The sequence below is a fragment of the Mustela erminea genome, chromosome 13 (genome assembly GCF_009829155.1).
Source record: "Mustela erminea isolate mMusErm1 chromosome 13, mMusErm1.Pri, whole genome shotgun sequence".
Taxonomy (NCBI): Eukaryota; Metazoa; Chordata; class Mammalia; order Carnivora; family Mustelidae; genus Mustela; species Mustela erminea.
The window spans coordinates 71,664,808-71,681,596 of NC_045626.1; the positions used below are offsets into that span (position 1 = coordinate 71,664,808).

At 52.6% G+C, this 16,789-nt stretch overlaps 1 protein-coding gene across 8 annotated transcripts in view; it reads left to right on the forward strand.

The window, feature by feature from the left end:
• TTC28 (tetratricopeptide repeat domain 28) overlaps positions 1–16,789 on the forward strand; it is a 648,175-nt gene that overhangs the window by 597,147 nt on the left and 34,239 nt on the right. For all 8 annotated transcript variants that reach the window (XM_032311632.1, XM_032311633.1, XM_032311635.1 and 5 more), the window contains one exon: positions 7,444–7,584. In XM_032311632.1, the coding sequence (XP_032167523.1) occupies positions 7,444–7,584 (141 nt within the window). The remainder of the gene's footprint in view (positions 1–7,443; positions 7,585–16,789) is intronic.

Genomic DNA, 16,789 nt, shown 5'->3' on the forward strand with positions numbered 1-16,789 from the left:
AATGTTTTATTAGTTATATATTGCTGAATAATAAATTCCCCAAAATTTAGTGGCTTAAAACAGTAAAAATTTATTTTCCCACCATTTGTATGGGTCAGGAATCCTGGCATGGCTTATTTTGGTCCTCTGCTTCAGAGTTTTTCTTGAGGCTGCAATCAAATTGTTAGTTATGGTTGAGGTCTTGTCTAAATGCTTGACTGAAGAAGAAACCACTTCCAAGCTCACATGATTATTGGCAGGATTTATTTCCTTTCAGCCTGTAGGATTGAGAGTCTTGGTTTCTTGCTGCCTGTTGTCCAGAGACTGCCCTGCATTACTTGCCATATAGGCCTCCCCAACATGACTGCTTATGTCATCTAAGGTGCACAAGCCAAGAAGGCAATAGAAGTTACAGTCTTATATACATAATCACAGAAGTGACATCTATTACTGTTTCATATTCTTAGAGGTAAGTCGTAGGCCCTGTCCACCCTCAGGGAAGAGATCGATTATGCAGGTGTGAACAAGAGAGTATGTTTATAACCTCTGTTTGAGAGTATGATTGCAATCTCAGGCTGCCAGTTTTCCTTCATCTGAGAACCTTTTTTTGTTTATTTTGTTTTATTTATTTATTTGACACACAGGGAGCGATCACAAGTAGATAGAGTGGCAGGCAGAGAGAGTGGGGGAAGCAGGCTCCCCATTGAGCAGAGAGCCTGACTCAGGACTCCATCCCAGGACCCTGAGATCATGACCCAAGCCAAAGGCAGAGGCTTTAACCCACTGAGCCACCCAGGCACGCCCTGAGAATGTGTTTATTTTACCATCATTTATGAAAGATATTTTCACTGAACTGGAATTCTAGGTTGATCATTCTTTTTTTTTTTTTTCCACCAACACTTTAAAAATATATTTCCATTTCCTTCTGGTATCTGTGGTCTCTGATGAGGAATCCTTAGTTATTTGAATCATTATTTTCCCTATACATAATACATCTTTTGTCTCTGGTTGTTTTTAAGATTTTTTTCTTTATCTTTAGTTTTTTGCTATTTAAATATGATGCATTTGTTCATGGATTTCCTTGGGCTTATTCTGTTTGTGGTTCACTTAGCTTCTTGACACCAAATTTGGCAAATTTTCATTCATTATTCCTTCAATTTTGTTCTGCTCTTCACTCTTCCTTCTCTCATTCTTGGGCTCTGAATACATGAATGTTAGGTCTTTTGTTCCCTCCAGTTTGTTAATTTACTGGAAAAAAAAAATCCTGTTTTTCTTGTTAATTGGATCGGATAATCTCTATTGCTCTTCTGTCGTTAGATACATTGATTTTCTTTTGTCATCTGCATTCTGCTAGTGAGTCCATACTGTGAGTTTTTATTTCAGTTGTTTTCAGTTTCAAATTTTTCAGCTGAATCAAATTTTAATTCCAAAATTCATTTGCTCCTCCATAATATCTTACGATCTTTGCTGAGATCTGCTTTCTTGCCATCTTTTTGAGAGTCTTTGCCCTTACTTTTAGCATTTTAAAATAGCCGCTTTAAGGTCTTTGTCAGAGAATTCCAACATTTGTGTCATCTTAGCATACTTCCAGAAGGCATCTGGTGATTGCCTTTTCCCATGCAAATTGAGAATTTCCTAGGGTTGTTGTTTTGTGGTTTTGTTTTTTTGTTTGTTTGTTTGTTTTTTTTTTGCATACTGAGTAATTTGGGATTATATCCTGACATTTTGAATTATGTTATTATGTTAAACTCAGGGTCTTGTTTGACTCTTTTGGAGGACATTGATGTTTTGGTTGAGGTGGGCAGTTGACCTAGTTAGGTCATAAACTCTGACCAGACTTCATTGTAAGTTCCATTTTCTAAGTTCTTGCCATGTTAAGTTAAGTCCATCCCACAGGTGCATTACTCATTGGTGTTCAGGAGCTGGATCATCTTGTATTTAGCTTCTCATAGGCCTTAGGGTCAGATCTACACATATGCAGCTTAGGGGTGAATCCAGGAATTCATACACAACTTTATGTGCTCCATTTTCTGAACTACTCCCTCTCTGTGTTCTCACCAGTATTTTTCAATTCCCCAGTGCTCTTTTTGGTCCTCTCACCAAAAAGCTGGGGATTTATTTACACCATCTCCCCACCCACTTGCTGCACCTTCCCTGCAGTGACTCGCCCATCACGGACCAAGGGACATGGGGTGAAAGGAAGAAAAAAAGCAAAGGTTGAGTGGTGGAGTTACATCTCCTCTGATTAGACCCAGACTTTCCTTACCTTCAGAGTTTAGACTCCTTCTGACCCTCTCTGTTGCTGTCACTGCCACTACCAACTCAGGATTGTTTGTGGCCTAGAAGATGAGAACAGTAATGAGAGAATAAGAGAGATGGGGGCTTTTCTGTCTTCTCTCTGAGTAAGAAATACAGAGCTCCTCCTGGAGCTTTGTCTGTTCGTGCTGATGCCCATTTCTGCATTTTGGGCTGCATGGAGACCTAAGGGATTCCAGAGGGGGGAAAACATGAAGCTCACTACTGATTTGGTGGCACTTCAAATTCTGGTCTCTTTCCCCAGTTTGCCTGATATTATTTACTTTTCGCATTCCTCACATAGCGACTCCATGCAGTCCATCCCCATCCAGGGTTTAGAGATCCAGCGAGCAGAAAGGATGGGGTGGAATGTGCCTACTCCATTTTACCTGGAACCAGAACCCCGTATAACAAGCTATTCATAAGCAATACTTGGTAACATTTGTTGAGTGAACAAATGAATGAGACATCAAACAGTTGGTCTTGACCTCTCCACTGAGCCCCAGACCTGGATGTCTGTAGTCTCTAGGCCTTCGGGAAGTCAGTGTCTACATAACTGAGTCAGCATCTGGATGCCTGGCATTGCCAACGGAACTTCTTGTCTGCATGCTCGGCACGTCCAAACTGAACCCATTCCTCTTCCACCTAAGACCACCTTCTACTCTCCATTTCTCCCTTTGCCACCAGTTGCCCATCTGCCATATTTTAACTGCTCCTGTCCCTTCAGTGAGTTTCCCAGGCAAATTTCTTTTCCTGGTGTATTTCTTCTGCCAGTTCCCACTTTTCCACTCTCAGCCTTGCCAGCCTTGTTCATATGTCTAGACTAATAGGATAGTTGGCCCACCCCGAGGACAAGCCGGAACCGTGTTGTTGATAACAGAGAACAAGAAGCGGGGAGAAATGGTGCTTGGGTGGTTCAGTCAGTTAAATGTCTGCCTTCAGCTCTGGTCATGATCCCATGATCCTGAGATCGAGCCCTACCTTAGTCTTCCTGATCAACAGGGAGCCTGCTTCTCCCTCCCCCTTTGCTTCTCCCCGCCGCCGCCGCATTTATGCTCTCTCTCTCTCCCTCAAATAAATAAATCTTAAAAAAAAAAAAAAAATGGGGAGGAATCCAGAAAGTTGGGTTATGCCCAGCTAGTCTGTCTGTAGGGGAGATAGGGAATGGAGGCTTAGAGCAGAGGAGGGAGCCACTGTCAAGATTTCTGAGCCCAGGGGTTTGTGGAAGACTTGCCTCACCTGGCATGTTGAGGCTCAAGCACATTCATGTATTAGCATGATGGTAACTACCAAAAATGGGGCTTCTGGTTGGTGTAGGGGCTGATCAGGCTTCAAGGAGCTTGACTCTGGGCCCTCAGGGCTGTTTCTGAGCAGGTGCTGGTAATAGCCACCCAGCCATCCCACATTCTCCTCTCTGGACCAGTTGACTGCCTGCCAAAAGCAGCCCTGAGCCTGTCATCCCATGTTCAGAGATCTGGGCTGACAGTTCTCAACCGCCTTCCAAGTTCGAAGCTTTCCACCATTATTCCTCCTCCCTCCCACTCACACACCCTCTACTCCAGCTCAACCGGGCTATTCCCTTGGCCCCAAAGGGCCCCCACACTGTCTTCTCTCCACGCCTTTGTTCATCGCATTCCCTCTGCCTGGAAGCACCCTCCCCCCAAGCCTTACCTATCAAAGTTGTATTCTTCAAGATACCTCTGAGATGCAGCAAGTTCCGGGAAAGCCTTTATACCCTTTATACCCTATAACCCTATCTTGGTTATAGGTCACTACCCTCCTTGTACTACTCCTTAATCCATCTTGGCCAGTAACCACTAGTCATACTCGCTTGTAAGTGCCTTGAAGGCAGGTGTAATGTGACCCTCCTCTGTTTAGCCTCTGCAATCCTGGCACATAGGTCCTGCTCCAACTCATTGTTGAGTCAAGGCGGGTGGAATCAGACTAGGTAATGTGCCATCTCTAGAAAGTCTCTCAAAGACATGGTGGGGGTTGGTGATCGTGATACAAAGGCCCTCTTGGGATCCCTGCTGTAGAGATGAGGCTTGTTTTGGTAAATGGAAGATTCCTTTGTCTGCGACATCTCCTGTTTGTTTTTCCCTTCAGTGTTAGTACTCTGAAGGGTCAGCAAATAGGAAACAACCCCATTAGGCATGAGATTCTGAGGGCTCTGTCTGCGGCTGACAGCAAGAGTGGGACTGCAAGATAATAGAGGCTGATACCAGTTCCAGCCAATTCTTCTCCCCTTTGCCAAGCACGGAATGACAAGCAGACTGCTCAGCTCCAAGCCGGCAGTCGCATTCAGATGATGAATGTGTCCCTGGACAGGGGAGCTTGTTGAGTGATATTTACCAGGGTCTCTGTGAAGGGCCCTCAGCCCCCGGGGGGAGCATTTCAAACCTTCAGCTGCTCGCCTGTTCAGCTGCCGCCATGGGGCCGAGAGAGGAATTAAACCCCATCCCCTGCTCTCTGGCAGGATGGAAGCCATGGTGATTTGTTGAGGTGCTCTGTTGCTTCCTGGTTTCTCTTGCTTTCTGTATTCACCCCTCCCCCCACCTCGTCAAACCCCAGCTGGGAGAGACTTGGAAGTGTGAGAAGCCTAGAGCCTTGGGGTTGGTGGGGAGAGGATGGGAGGGGAGGTCAGTTCCAGAGACCTGCGTTCAGGCCTAGCTTTACCTCTTGGTGCCCTTTGGCCACATTCCTTGCTTCTCTAAACCTTAGTCTCAGAAGATGGAGACAGTAAGAGCTACACACAGACAATAAAATAAAAATACTTTGCATACTATAAAATGCTCTCCAGCTCAAGTCATTCATTCATTCACCAGTTTCTTCTCCGTGGCATACTTACTCCGTGCTAGGCGCTGAGGTGGCTTTGAAGTGCTCTTCTGGCCGTAGGAACAGTCAGACTGCTGGGAAGAAAAGCAGACTAATGGCTTTACCAGCGCTTAGCGGGGTTCTGGGGTGAAGGTGTATAACTGGCCCCGAAATCAGACCTCTGGGCTCTCTTTGAGGACTGCTCCACTTCTGACACCTTTAGGGCTTCAGCTCTTGGCAAACTTTCCCAGTGACTGGGCCTTTGCATGACCTTCTGTGAAGAACATGGCTGAGTCAGGGCTCTGGTGCCTACTTGGCCGGTGTGTTAGTCTAGGTTCTCCAGAGACATAGAATCAATGGGACACCTGCGTGTGTGCACGCACACACTTGCATACTCATGCACACACATGTGCACACACACACAGGGTTATTATGAGGAATTGGCTCACTTGGTTACGAAGGCTGAAAAGTCCCAAGATCTGCAGTTGATGAGCGAGGGTGGCCCCCCAGGAGGGCCAATGGTGTAAGTTCCAGGCTGCGTTCATGTCTGAAGGCGGGAGAAGACCCATATCCTAGCTTGAAGACAGTCTGGTAGAGGTGGAATTCTCTCTTACTCAGCCTTTTTGTTCTGTTCAGGCCCTCAGTGGATTGGACAGGGCCCACTCACATGGGGGAGGGCAGTTTGCTTTCCTCAGTCTTCAGACTCCGATGTTAATCTCATCCAGCAACACCCTCCAGTACACAGAATAACGTTTGACCAAATGGCTGGTCACCCAGGGGACCCAGTCAAGCCGGCCCGTCACACAGAGCATTCAGGTTTTTCATGCAGCTCCTCACACTGCTTATCACTTGGCTCCGTAACAGTCTAGCGAGGGGCTTAGTACCCTCTGGTTGTGACCTCCTGATGTTCCGGGTTCGCCAGCCTGTCTGTTTGAAGCAGGTCATGTTCACGTGAAAGCCACCTCTTGGTACGCAGAACCCGTCCCTCTTGGTGATGGCAAGTCCATCCCTCTCCAGATCCCACTTCCTCAGCATTGAGAGGTTTTCGTGTAGAGTCTGTCTTCTTCCCCCAGGGCCCTGGCGCCCTCCACTCTTCCACACTGGCTCTCAGTCAGCAGTGAGGACTGAGAGCTGTCTGTGGCCTGGATGTCACTCAGCGTTTCCACAAAGTCTGAGCGTAACCATACTGCCGGAGGACGGCAGGGCCCAGCGTGGGGCCCTGCTTGTGCCAGCCTCAGGCATGATGAGGTGTGGGAACAACTGGAAGGAGGGCGGCCACAGGTGGGCAGCACCCTCCCCCAACACTTCGCCACCACAGGGGGCCGGTTGGAGCACAAGTGCTTGGCTTTGACAGTTAACAAGCCTTTTGTCATTTTAATCATGCTGATGAATCAAAGCACTCCTGGGTATTTCCGTTTATTTAAAACCCATTGTAGATGTTCTTTCTGTTGCAGTCTGTCATAGGGGAAATATGAATTTATTAATCTGAAAATTGTGGCATCCTCCTCGTGAGCTTGGAAAGTGGGCTCCCATCAGCAGGGCTTCTCCAGCCCACATTTCAAACAGCGCTCTCTCTGCCTGGCATTGTCGCTACTTGTATGCATATCTGTCCCCTTGTGTGGAAATTGCCTTTTAGGGGCACCTGGATGGCTCAGTAGGTTAAGCCTCTGCCTTCTGCTCAGATCATGATCTCAGGGTCCTGGGATGGAGCCCAGCATTGGCCTCTCTGCCCAGCAGGGAGCGCCTGCTTCCTCCTCTCCTCTGCCCACCTCTCTGCCTGCTTGTGATTTCTCTCTGTCAAATAAATAAAATCTTTAAAAAAAAAAAAAAAAGAAATTGCCTTTTAGGCCAGGTATTCCTGAGGCCCCTTTGAGCCAGACCTTGAGCCTGGCCCGTGCTAGGGGCTTAGTTACTCTTTCTGAAATGGGCCAGACTGGAATGTGTGCTGGGAAGAGTACACTCTGCCACGTTTGCCGGAGTTCTGATCTGGGAAGATCACGCAGTTAGCCCACCACGCTGCTTGTTCAGCACCCAGCTGTTGAGCATCTACTGTGTGTCTTTATGTGAAACGCTGGGGTGTAAGTCTGGCTCAGGCACTGCACCGGCTGTAGGGGCTTCACAGCCAAGTGGGGGCGACCACCAGAACAGCCAACCAGAGTGCATCTCCTCAAGCACTAGACGGAGGAGGGATGAGACCGCAGGCCGCAGGGCACCAGGTCACACAGGCCTCAGGGAGGCCTCAGTAGCGGGGGTTTGCAGGGTGGTGGGGGCAGGGGTAACCCGGGACCTCAGGGCAGACTCCGGGGCTGAGCGCTTCCTCTCTCCCGCTGGCTTACGCTGCAGTTCTCCTTGCAGGGCTTGTGCCAGCAGTGAGACGGAGAGCGAAGCTGGAGACATCATGGACCAGCAGTTCGAAGAGATGAACAACAAGCTCAACTCCGTTACCGACCCGACCGGCTTTCTGCGGATGGTTCGCCGGAACAACCTCTTCAACAGGTGCGTGCCGGCTTGGTCTCAGCTTGGTCTCCTGTCCCGGCGGTGGGATACTGGCTTCCGGCGGCTCCTGCTCCTCCAGCCATCTGGGCTGCCAGCCATGAATTGGCAGGAGTGAGTGTGATGTGTCCATAGCCCCACCCTCCCAGGGGCCTCAGGGCCTCGGCGCAACGGCAGCACCTCTGGGTCGAGTGAGAAAAGAATGACAGGTTTGATGTGACCATCCGTGTTCATCCGGGATGGGAGATCCAGGGGCCGGCTAGCTGCCTCTTCACAGAGCCCAAGGGCCGCCTTTCCGAACAGCAGGCAGAAGCCAGGCAGAGCGTTGCACCTCTGCTTTGCCGGCTTCGGTCAGTGACGTGTGGGCCAAACACCCGAGACTGAGGGAGGTCAGGGCAAGTAGGGGTGCTGGCCTTCCTGGAGGGAGGACATGTCCAGACCCAAGCCCACCCATCCTCCCTGAGACCCGGGGTGGGTCGTATTACTTGACCAAATAAGCCTGCATGGCTTTAAGATGAGTCAGAATTGAAATTGCCAACCAGCACAGCCCTATATCCTTTTATCAGGGTGATAGCTGAGCGGTGTCCAGATAAAGCGGTGTCCAGCTATCCCGCTTTCATTTGGTTGCCTGGCCACAACCCGGGAGTCACATTTAGAACTTACCAGAAAGACGTCCCAGATTCTCAGGTCCCTGACACAGCCTTGACTTTGAAGGACAGCATGTGAAGCCTGGAACACAGAAGGGAAGTGACTGTGCTTTGGGAGGAGGCAGCCTCTGCCTGGCAGCCCTGCTTTGTGGGGCAGAGGGAGCCCCGTCTGCTCCCACCGCAGGCCCGTTTCCTCTCGTTATTGTGCTGTCGGGGTGACAAATGTGTGTTTACTTTCCCAGGGCTGAGCTGAGTGAGATGGGAGCCAGGGGCCAGGGATGGGGTTGGCAGCGTGGTTGGAGGAGACTGCGACTTCAAGCTGCTTCACCTCCAGGTCCTCCTTCGCCCCTCCCACTTCACGCATGTCCTGCATGGCTGTTAGTTTCATTGGGGGGACATGACTAGTGGGACAAGCCCGCACCTTGTATCGTCCTCCTCTGCCAGCGTCCAGGCCTGTTGAGCAGGTGACTCTTGATTGCCGGGAGATGCCAGCATGGCTGGGAATAGCAGTGCAAAGGCTCAGGTTCTGATCTTGCTGCCTTCCTGCTGTGTGAACACTGTCCGCCTCTTTCCTCATTGCTGGGGAATGAGGAAGCAATGGGGACGTGCTTCCTACCTCGCAGTTTTCCCTTAAGGTGGGGATTAAAGGAGCTTAAGTATAAATAATACACTGGCAGGCTTCCTGATGCATAGAAGACACTCATATCTGGTGGCTTTCTACTGTTTTTTTTGTTTGTTTGTTTGTTTGTTTGAAGATTTTATTTATTTATTTGACAGAGAGCGATCACAAGTAGGCAAAGAGGCAGGCAGAGAGAGAGAGAGAGGAGGAAGCAGGCTCCCTGCAGAGCAGAGAGCCCGATGTGGGACTCGATCCCAGGACCCTGAGATCATGACCTGAGCCGAAGGCAGCGGCTTAACCCACTGAGCCACCCAGGTGCCTGGCTTTCTACTGTTTTGAGTAAAGTGGGAAGGACAGTGCCACGGGGGAATTCTTCAGATACCGTGGGTGGGTAAACTGCAGATGGGGTGAAATTTGTATGCAGCAGGTGGTCGCCCCTAGAATGGGGACTCACCTGCTCTTCTTCGGACCCCACCTCCTGCCTTTCCTATGAGATAAAGCCAAAGACAGGCCATGAGGCCTCCGTGGCCCGCCCGATCACAGGCCTGCCAGAAGCCAGTCAAGACCTTTCAGGGCTTTGGGCATATGGTAAGAAAGGGGTCAAAGCAGGACTGTCTGAGACCCTAGCTCATCATCCCAGCATGGTAATGGCTGTGGATTTTGGGTCATGGAACTGCTCATTTTGGAAAAATGGTTTTCGTCCTTCACCTCTGCTCTGACGTAGGTCTGATGAGCACAATACCATGGATTAATTTGTGGGTTCATTTAAACAGTGCAATCTCAGGTGAGGACTGGGCCAGCCTCGGGGCTGGGTGGGGAGCCTGGGCCTCGCTGCTGTCTGCTCTGCAATTAGCTCCCTTAGCCACATCAACAGACACTTCTAATCTTCACCTTTTAGGGGCTTCTGAGGGCAGACTGTATGAGGGCAACAACCTGTGTTTCTTCAGTTTCAACACAGTTGAGGCATAAGGCCTCAGACAGTTTGCCATGCCAAGGGCTCTCGGCTGCTTCCTGATGAACCCAGGAAGGAGGTTCTGGTTTCCATCCAAGGGGAGTAGCGTTATAGAAGGGACCACAGAGGCAAAGGTGTCTCTGTCAACCAGCACAGTGCAGGCTTTTGCGAACTTCCAGTCTGGCCCTACACCTCACAGCCGAAGGGCACACGCAGGCTGGGGGCTGGGGACCCAGGCAGGAGCAGGGGCCAGCACTGACTTCAGGCCATGCCTGCCAGTGCCCTGCTGGCAGGTGCCTTCCTGTGTCCCCCATACCTTGAGGGTTGCCAAGTGCCCAGTCCTGCCCTGCCCTGCCCTGGGGTCCCAGGCCTCCCTCTCTGACCCTTCCTTGTCCAGCGATCTCCTTGAGGAGGTGAGCTGCTTTGTCGCTGAATGGCAATGGCTAAGAAGGGGCTTGTGTTCAGATTCCTGCTGGCGACTAAGGGTGGTGAAGAACACTGGTCCCTCAGAGCCTTCGGAGGGCAGTGGAGGCAGCCGTGTGTGTGTGTGTGTGTGTGTGTGTGTGTGTGTGTGTGTATGTCTAGGGCCTTGTGTGCCAGAGCAGCAGCAGCTCCCCTCCCCGAGGCTGCCCAGCAGGGTGATCCCCGGGGTCCTTGGCCTTGTGGTTCTGGGCAGTTTGCCAGGGTGGTCTGGCGAGGAGGCTGCCGCAGCTGGTGCACATGGAGTGAGACCCAGCATTAGAGCCTTCTCTCTTGCCACCCCTGGCCTTGTTGTCTGTTGTGTCTTTGATTCGAGGTCTGCACAACCACTGATTTTCTTTTTGCCAGTGTGCGGTGGTGGAAACCACACTTACCTGAGTGCGGGGCCCGCAGCGCCAGTGAAGACAGTCAGGAGTCTTTCCTTGTTTAGCCCCCTGGCCCCGGGGCGGGCCCACTCAGCATAGCGGCAGCCCTGAGGGGCCCCCTGGCCTGCATCCCTCGGAACGCTCCGAGTTACCAGTTACACAGACTGCTGATGGCTGGAGGGCCCACGCCCACGTAGGGTTGGGGGAGATGGGGTCCGCGCCCGCGCATGGCTGAGCCTGTGAAAGTCAGGTCACAGTTGCTACAGGGGATCGGAGAACGGGACGGCTTTGGACTGCACCCCAGATTCAGGGTCTCAGGGCGGTGCCATGGCCTTGACAGTGCACCCATCCGGCATCAGGGCCAAGATCCCAGAGAAATATTCAGATCTCTGTTGCTACCGCTGGCTCAGTACACACGCTAGGTCTGGATTTTTCCAAATTTATGGCAGTGTGTGACACGGTGTGCAGGGGGAAGCCTTCCCTGGTGCCCAGAAATGAGTGGCTAGAGCCTACACAGAGGACAACCAAGTGTTCTAGAGGTGCCACAAGGGGCCAGGGTCTCTGCCACCTTTAGCTAGCATCCCAGCCATGCGCCAGCCCCCTCTAAAAGGAGACTGGTTGGTGAATTGGTAAATGAGACTCTGGGGCCTGGTGGGAGTCCTCCAAGAGAGTCCCCCACAAAAGCTGAGTTCCTGCAGGAAGGGAGGAGAGGTGTTGCCATCCCGTGGAAAGCAGGCTCCTGTGACTGTGGGCTTGGTAGAGGAGAGCCTAAAGGACAGCCTAGGTGACAGCGGGCAGGCCACGGTGTGGCTGTTGTGGCTCCAGCATGGCCCTTTCCAGAATGGTGCATCCCGTGGGCTCAGCCACTTGCTGCTTCCCACTGGAGGGGCTGCTTCCCAGGCAGAGGACCTCAGCAAGGAGAGTTATTGGATGTGCAGGATGTGGCAGGACTGGGAGGCTGCCCTCTAGATCGGGTCACCCCATGTTGGGGATGGCAGGGGGAAGCTCCTGAAGAACCCTCAGAAGTGCTTGCTCATGTGTCCCTCCCGGGGACCATGTGGAGGGGCATCAGCAGCACCTGATTCCCCCATCCCACCCCTACCCGCCCTACCCTGGAGAGTCAGACCTAGGCAGTGGGGTGGGAGGAATGTTCCCTGCCCTGCAAATCCATGAGCCAAAGCCTGGCCTGCGGGGAAGGTGGGACGAGATGAGGGGGGCACTGCAGAGCAGACTGGGGCCCACTTCTCCCAGATTCCTGGAGGCACAGGGAAGAATAGTGACTGCAGAGAAATAAAGCTGACCCCATAAGGTCAGCCCCATCAGTCTGCTGGAAACCATGCAGACCTGTAACTGTCTCTGCATTTGTGTCACGCATGTGTCTACGTGGACGCATGGTTGCAGTTCTTTATAAACATCCGAATTGCCCCTGCCTCCGGCGCCGCCCCAGAGCAGGCTGCAGGAATGCCGCACACTCCTGCACAATGGGGCTCTGGCTATGCCTGCGTTCTGTACAGCTAGGCATTTTTCCCTGGAGTGGCACATAGTTGGTGGGGAGCCTTGGGCTCTGGGGCCAGGCAGACCTGGACTTGGGACCTTTCATGAGTGGGTGACCTTGAGCCTTTTATTTTTTCATCTGGAAAATGGAGTAGTAATGGGAATTATGAGGATGATATCCATGTGGTGACAGATAAACAGTGTAGTAAGCAGTTTCTCTCTCTCCCCACCTGGTCTGAGGTTTCTTTCCTTCCCTTTCTTTCCCTTTCCTTTCCTTTTCCTTTCTTTTCTTTTCTTTCCTTTTCTTAGATTTATTTACTTACCAGAGAGCAAGAGAATGTGTGTGCAAGCAGAGGGAGAGGCAAAGGAAGAATCCTCCGGCAGGGTTCCCACTCAGCAGGAGCCCAGTGAAAGGCTTGATCCCAGGACCCTGAGATCATGACCTGAGCTGAAATCAAGTTGGAGACTCAACCCACTAAGCCACCCAGGCACCCCTAGGACTGAAGTTTCTGTGGCACCAAAGGTCCTTTGGTGGGGGGGAGGGGGGGTGCAGGAATCAGCTTGCTGCTCCAGAACCTGATGATAAGGTAGTTCAGTGCTTCCTCCCCTAACAGCCTCTCTCAGGCCACCAAATACCAGAAAGACTTAGAATCAACGCAGAACGGTAACCCAGCTAAATGTCTGTTATGGCCATAGCTCAGCTTCTGACTGGTATCCTACCAGCCCTGTCCTCGGCTCTTTGGTGGTGGCCCTGTGGCTCTGGGCCAGGACTCTGTCTTGCTCTCCTGGCGCCAACAAGAAGGCTGAGCATTCTCCCCAGTCCTGACCTGCATCCCTGCAACGGTGGTAATTCTGAGCAGGGGTCTTCCTGCCAACAGCTGTTCCTTCCATAGGTGGGTCCGTCCCCAGGCCTCAGGCAGGAGCCCCTGTCCTGGCATCCAGCTGATCAGTAGGCACACGGACCAGCCCTCCTCAGGACCCCTGCTGCCTAGTGCGCCACCTCTAGGCATCTGCCAGCTTCCTGCTCATGGGACACCCCTACCCCCTACCCCCACCCCCATCTGTGTTTCTCTGGGGGCAAATGAGGTACAGGTGTGATGTTAGGAATGCTCTATCAGAAGTCACTTGAAAGGTGACTACCTGGCCTCAGCCCTGACCCAGACTTACTGACTCAGTCTGCCTTCTATATAGAAGTGCTGCTCGGCCTTTGCCTAAGGCCCACACCCTGTACAGCTCCTGAAGGGTGCTGAGCCTGGCCTGCCGCCCTGCCCCCGGGGCGCCTCCTGCATTCTGCTAACTCTAGGTCACCTCCCCACAGAGACCTGCCAGGTGAACCCTGTAACATTTCATTTTTGGTCTCCAACTCTCTGTCTATTCCCGCTGCCACGACCTTTCCTGGAGATTCACTGTCCCCCTGACATGGCCATTTAAAGCGATCCTAGGAGCACACTTGCCAGGTCATTGATGCTCAGCAAATTTTCTGGCCCGAGTCTCCCACCTTGTCAGCAAAGATCTGGGCTTGGTTTCCCACGGGCTGAGCCTCCATTGGTCACACTGCTGTCTTCACCACTCACCGGGCCTGCAGGCCGCTCGTCTTCACGTCCTGCCCTGGTTGGAGTGCACTTCTGATCAATCACCTTCCCACTCGAGGTCCCAGGGGCCCCAAGGTAAAGTGGCAGAGCTTGGTGTTTGAGTTCCCACGGCCTGGCTCTGCCACTCTTCCCACTTCCCACTGCATTCTCGCTTATGCTCTGTCCTCACCTGAAGGGACCCTGGACCTGCCCTTTCCCTCCTCAAGGCCTTGGCTTGGGCATGGGACACAGCCAGGGAGGGCTTTCCCCTGGGGTCCTTCTCCAGAAGACCCTTTCACAAATCCATCTTGGATTGCCCTCACTGGGAATACTTTCCTCCTCCTCTGAAATTCCGGGGCACTCTTACCTCTCAAGAAGGAAGCCATGGAAGCCATGCATCCTAATTACGTGTATCCGTGCCCTGTCCTGTCCCAGGCTGTGCCCTCCTCTGAGGCCAGATCACATCTGATGTCTCTCTGTGTCCCCCAGGGCACCTTGCCACCTGCCTTGTGTTGAGTGGGTGCAGGTACTTGTTTGTTCATTAGGGGAAGGAGGGAGGGTGGGTAGAAAGGAAGGAAGAAAGGGAAGGAGGAAGGAAAGAAAGGAAGGAAAGGCCGCTGGCTGGGACTGAGACAGACAGGAATAGCCATGGCAGTGATGATGATGATGGTGGTGGTGGATGTCTGTTGCTTATTTACTGAGAACCCCGCACCGTGCTAAGTGCTTTCCCCGCATTATCTTAGCCAATCCCTACAACAGCCGTGAGGGGAACTATCGCAACCCTTTCTTAAGGATGAGGGCCCTGAGACTCATTGCCCAGGGTCACACAGCTCGTCAGTGACAGAGCTGGCTTTACGGTCCAGGTCTGTCAGTCTTCAAAGACAGTGCTCTGGCCCCCAAATTCCTACCTGTCTAGCACCCCTGCCAAATGATCACAGCCTTTGCTTGAACTCCTCCAGTGACGGGGAGCTCACGGCCCCCTGAGGTGGTGTTTTCTGTCTCTGGACAACACTAATACAGCTCTGGAGGTTCTTTAAGAGCCAGTAGGTGAGTCTCCACAGGTTTGTTGGACACAAGGGAGGCAGACATGTTTGACTCAAATCGTGTACGGGGCAAGGCCCTCTGGAAGGGGGTTTTCCTGTGTTATGGGACACGCATTAGCTAGACAGACCACCACAGGATCTTTGTTTCTTCTCTCCATCCCTGAGTCCATGATAAGCCTGTCCCCCAAGGACTGCCTGGCTGGGGGCATCTGTCCCAGCTCCTGAACGTAGTCAGGAGGAGATGCCTGTGCAAGGCTGGCCTGCGCATCAGGTTTTCCCAAGGCAGATGCTGCAGGGTTGGTTGTTGGGGCCTCATACGCATTAAAACAGAGAGCAGAGCCCCCCGACTGAGCAGAGGCGGCCACTCCTCTGGGTGAAGGTTTGTGCCACAGTCCTTCACCGTGGCCACGAACCTGCCGACACACTGAACATTCTAGGAGAGTCCAAGAGCAAGAGGCCAGAAGCCACGTGCAGCCCCCGGCTGGTCCTTGAACTAAAGAGAAGCCAGCATTGCTGGAAAAGCAAGGGTCCCTGCTTGAGCCCACCCAGCCTCAGCTCTCCTCCTGTGGAGGGAGCCAGACCCGGCGAGCCGGGCAGTTGGTAATTAAGGAGGCGAGCAGGCAGAAAGCACTGGCAGCTTCCTGAAGAAGTACTTAAAATGCCTTTGACAGCCCTCCTCTCCCAGAGGAGACAGCCCTTCGTGCGAGATGTTCAGCAGAGAGTCACTGAACGCTATCAGAGACCTTTTTAAATTGAATTGAGGCATCTCTGGCTACTTGAATATAATGGATTTGCCAATTAATTTTTCCACTGGTGCCTTAAACCCCAGGTACTTGTTCAAATCTCAGGCCAGCTCCAGTCCCTCAGAAGACTCAGTTCAGAGTTCGGAGCCCTGGAGGGGAATCTGAAGCATCCTGGGCAGGACTGAGGGCGGGGAGGAAGGAAGCAAAGGGCTCAGCTCACTGTCTGGTGGGCATGCGCCCAAGAGCAGGGCTCGCTGTGAGGGGGAGGACCCCTCTGACCAAGGGGGAGGCGCTCTCCGGGCTCGACAGGAGCCGAGGCAGCGCTCCTTCTGGCCCAGGACAGGCATGGCTCACCCCTGCGGCTGTGAGCCCTGATGGTTAGCTGCCCAACCCAGCCATTAGAAAGTGAAACTGTCTGATAAAGACATCCTGAGAAGGTGAGGAGCCGAGTCAGAAATATGGCTGAGAAAAGGCAGCCCCATTTGGAGCAAGCTCCCCACTCCGGGCAGCAGCCTCCTTGCTCCTCCCTGCCCCCCAGCGCGGCCCTGACCAGGAGCTTAGGTCCTGCTCACAGAGGGCCCCTGGAGACCAGTCTCCAGGGAAGGCCTTCTGTCATCCTGGGGGAGACTTGCACTCCAGATGCACTCCAGATGAGGGTTCGGGGCCTGAGATCAAAAGAGCACCAGGCCTTGGGCTCCCCAAAGGACACAGCCCTGACCTCATGGCCTTAGGCAGGAAGCTTATCTCTGTGCTCCCCTGTAACAGCGGAGGGTCTAGGCCTGCGAGGGGAGACCCACCTTGTGTTAAAGATTCCCATGACCTGCGCACGTCACAGCCTCGATCTAGCCCACCCTGGGAGATGTCCCATAAGGGGACCTCCCTCCCCCTCCTTTCTGGTGGTTCTGAAGATGTCATATCTTGGTGTGCCCTGCTATAAGCCCTCCTGGCTCAGCTTCCTCCAGAGCCCCATGCCCAGAGAGACGGGAAGGCCCCGAGTGCCTGGTGGGGAACTGAGAGCAGAGGGGTAGGACCGGGGAGAGATGTGGGAAAAAGAAAACCCACTCCAAGGCTGCCTCAACCCTCCTGCCTGCCTTCAAGCTTCAAGGCCACATGTGCATACACACTTGGGACTGTCTCAGGCCTTCCTCAGTCCTCAGGATATTATAAGCTCCAGGAGGACAAGAAGCAAGTCTCCAAGCAAGTCTCCCCTTCACTAGTGCCTCTCTGCGGTCACCCCAGGTGGGCTTCCGGGGTGGGGGCAGTCACTCAGGAAGCTGGACAGCTACTTTCTCGG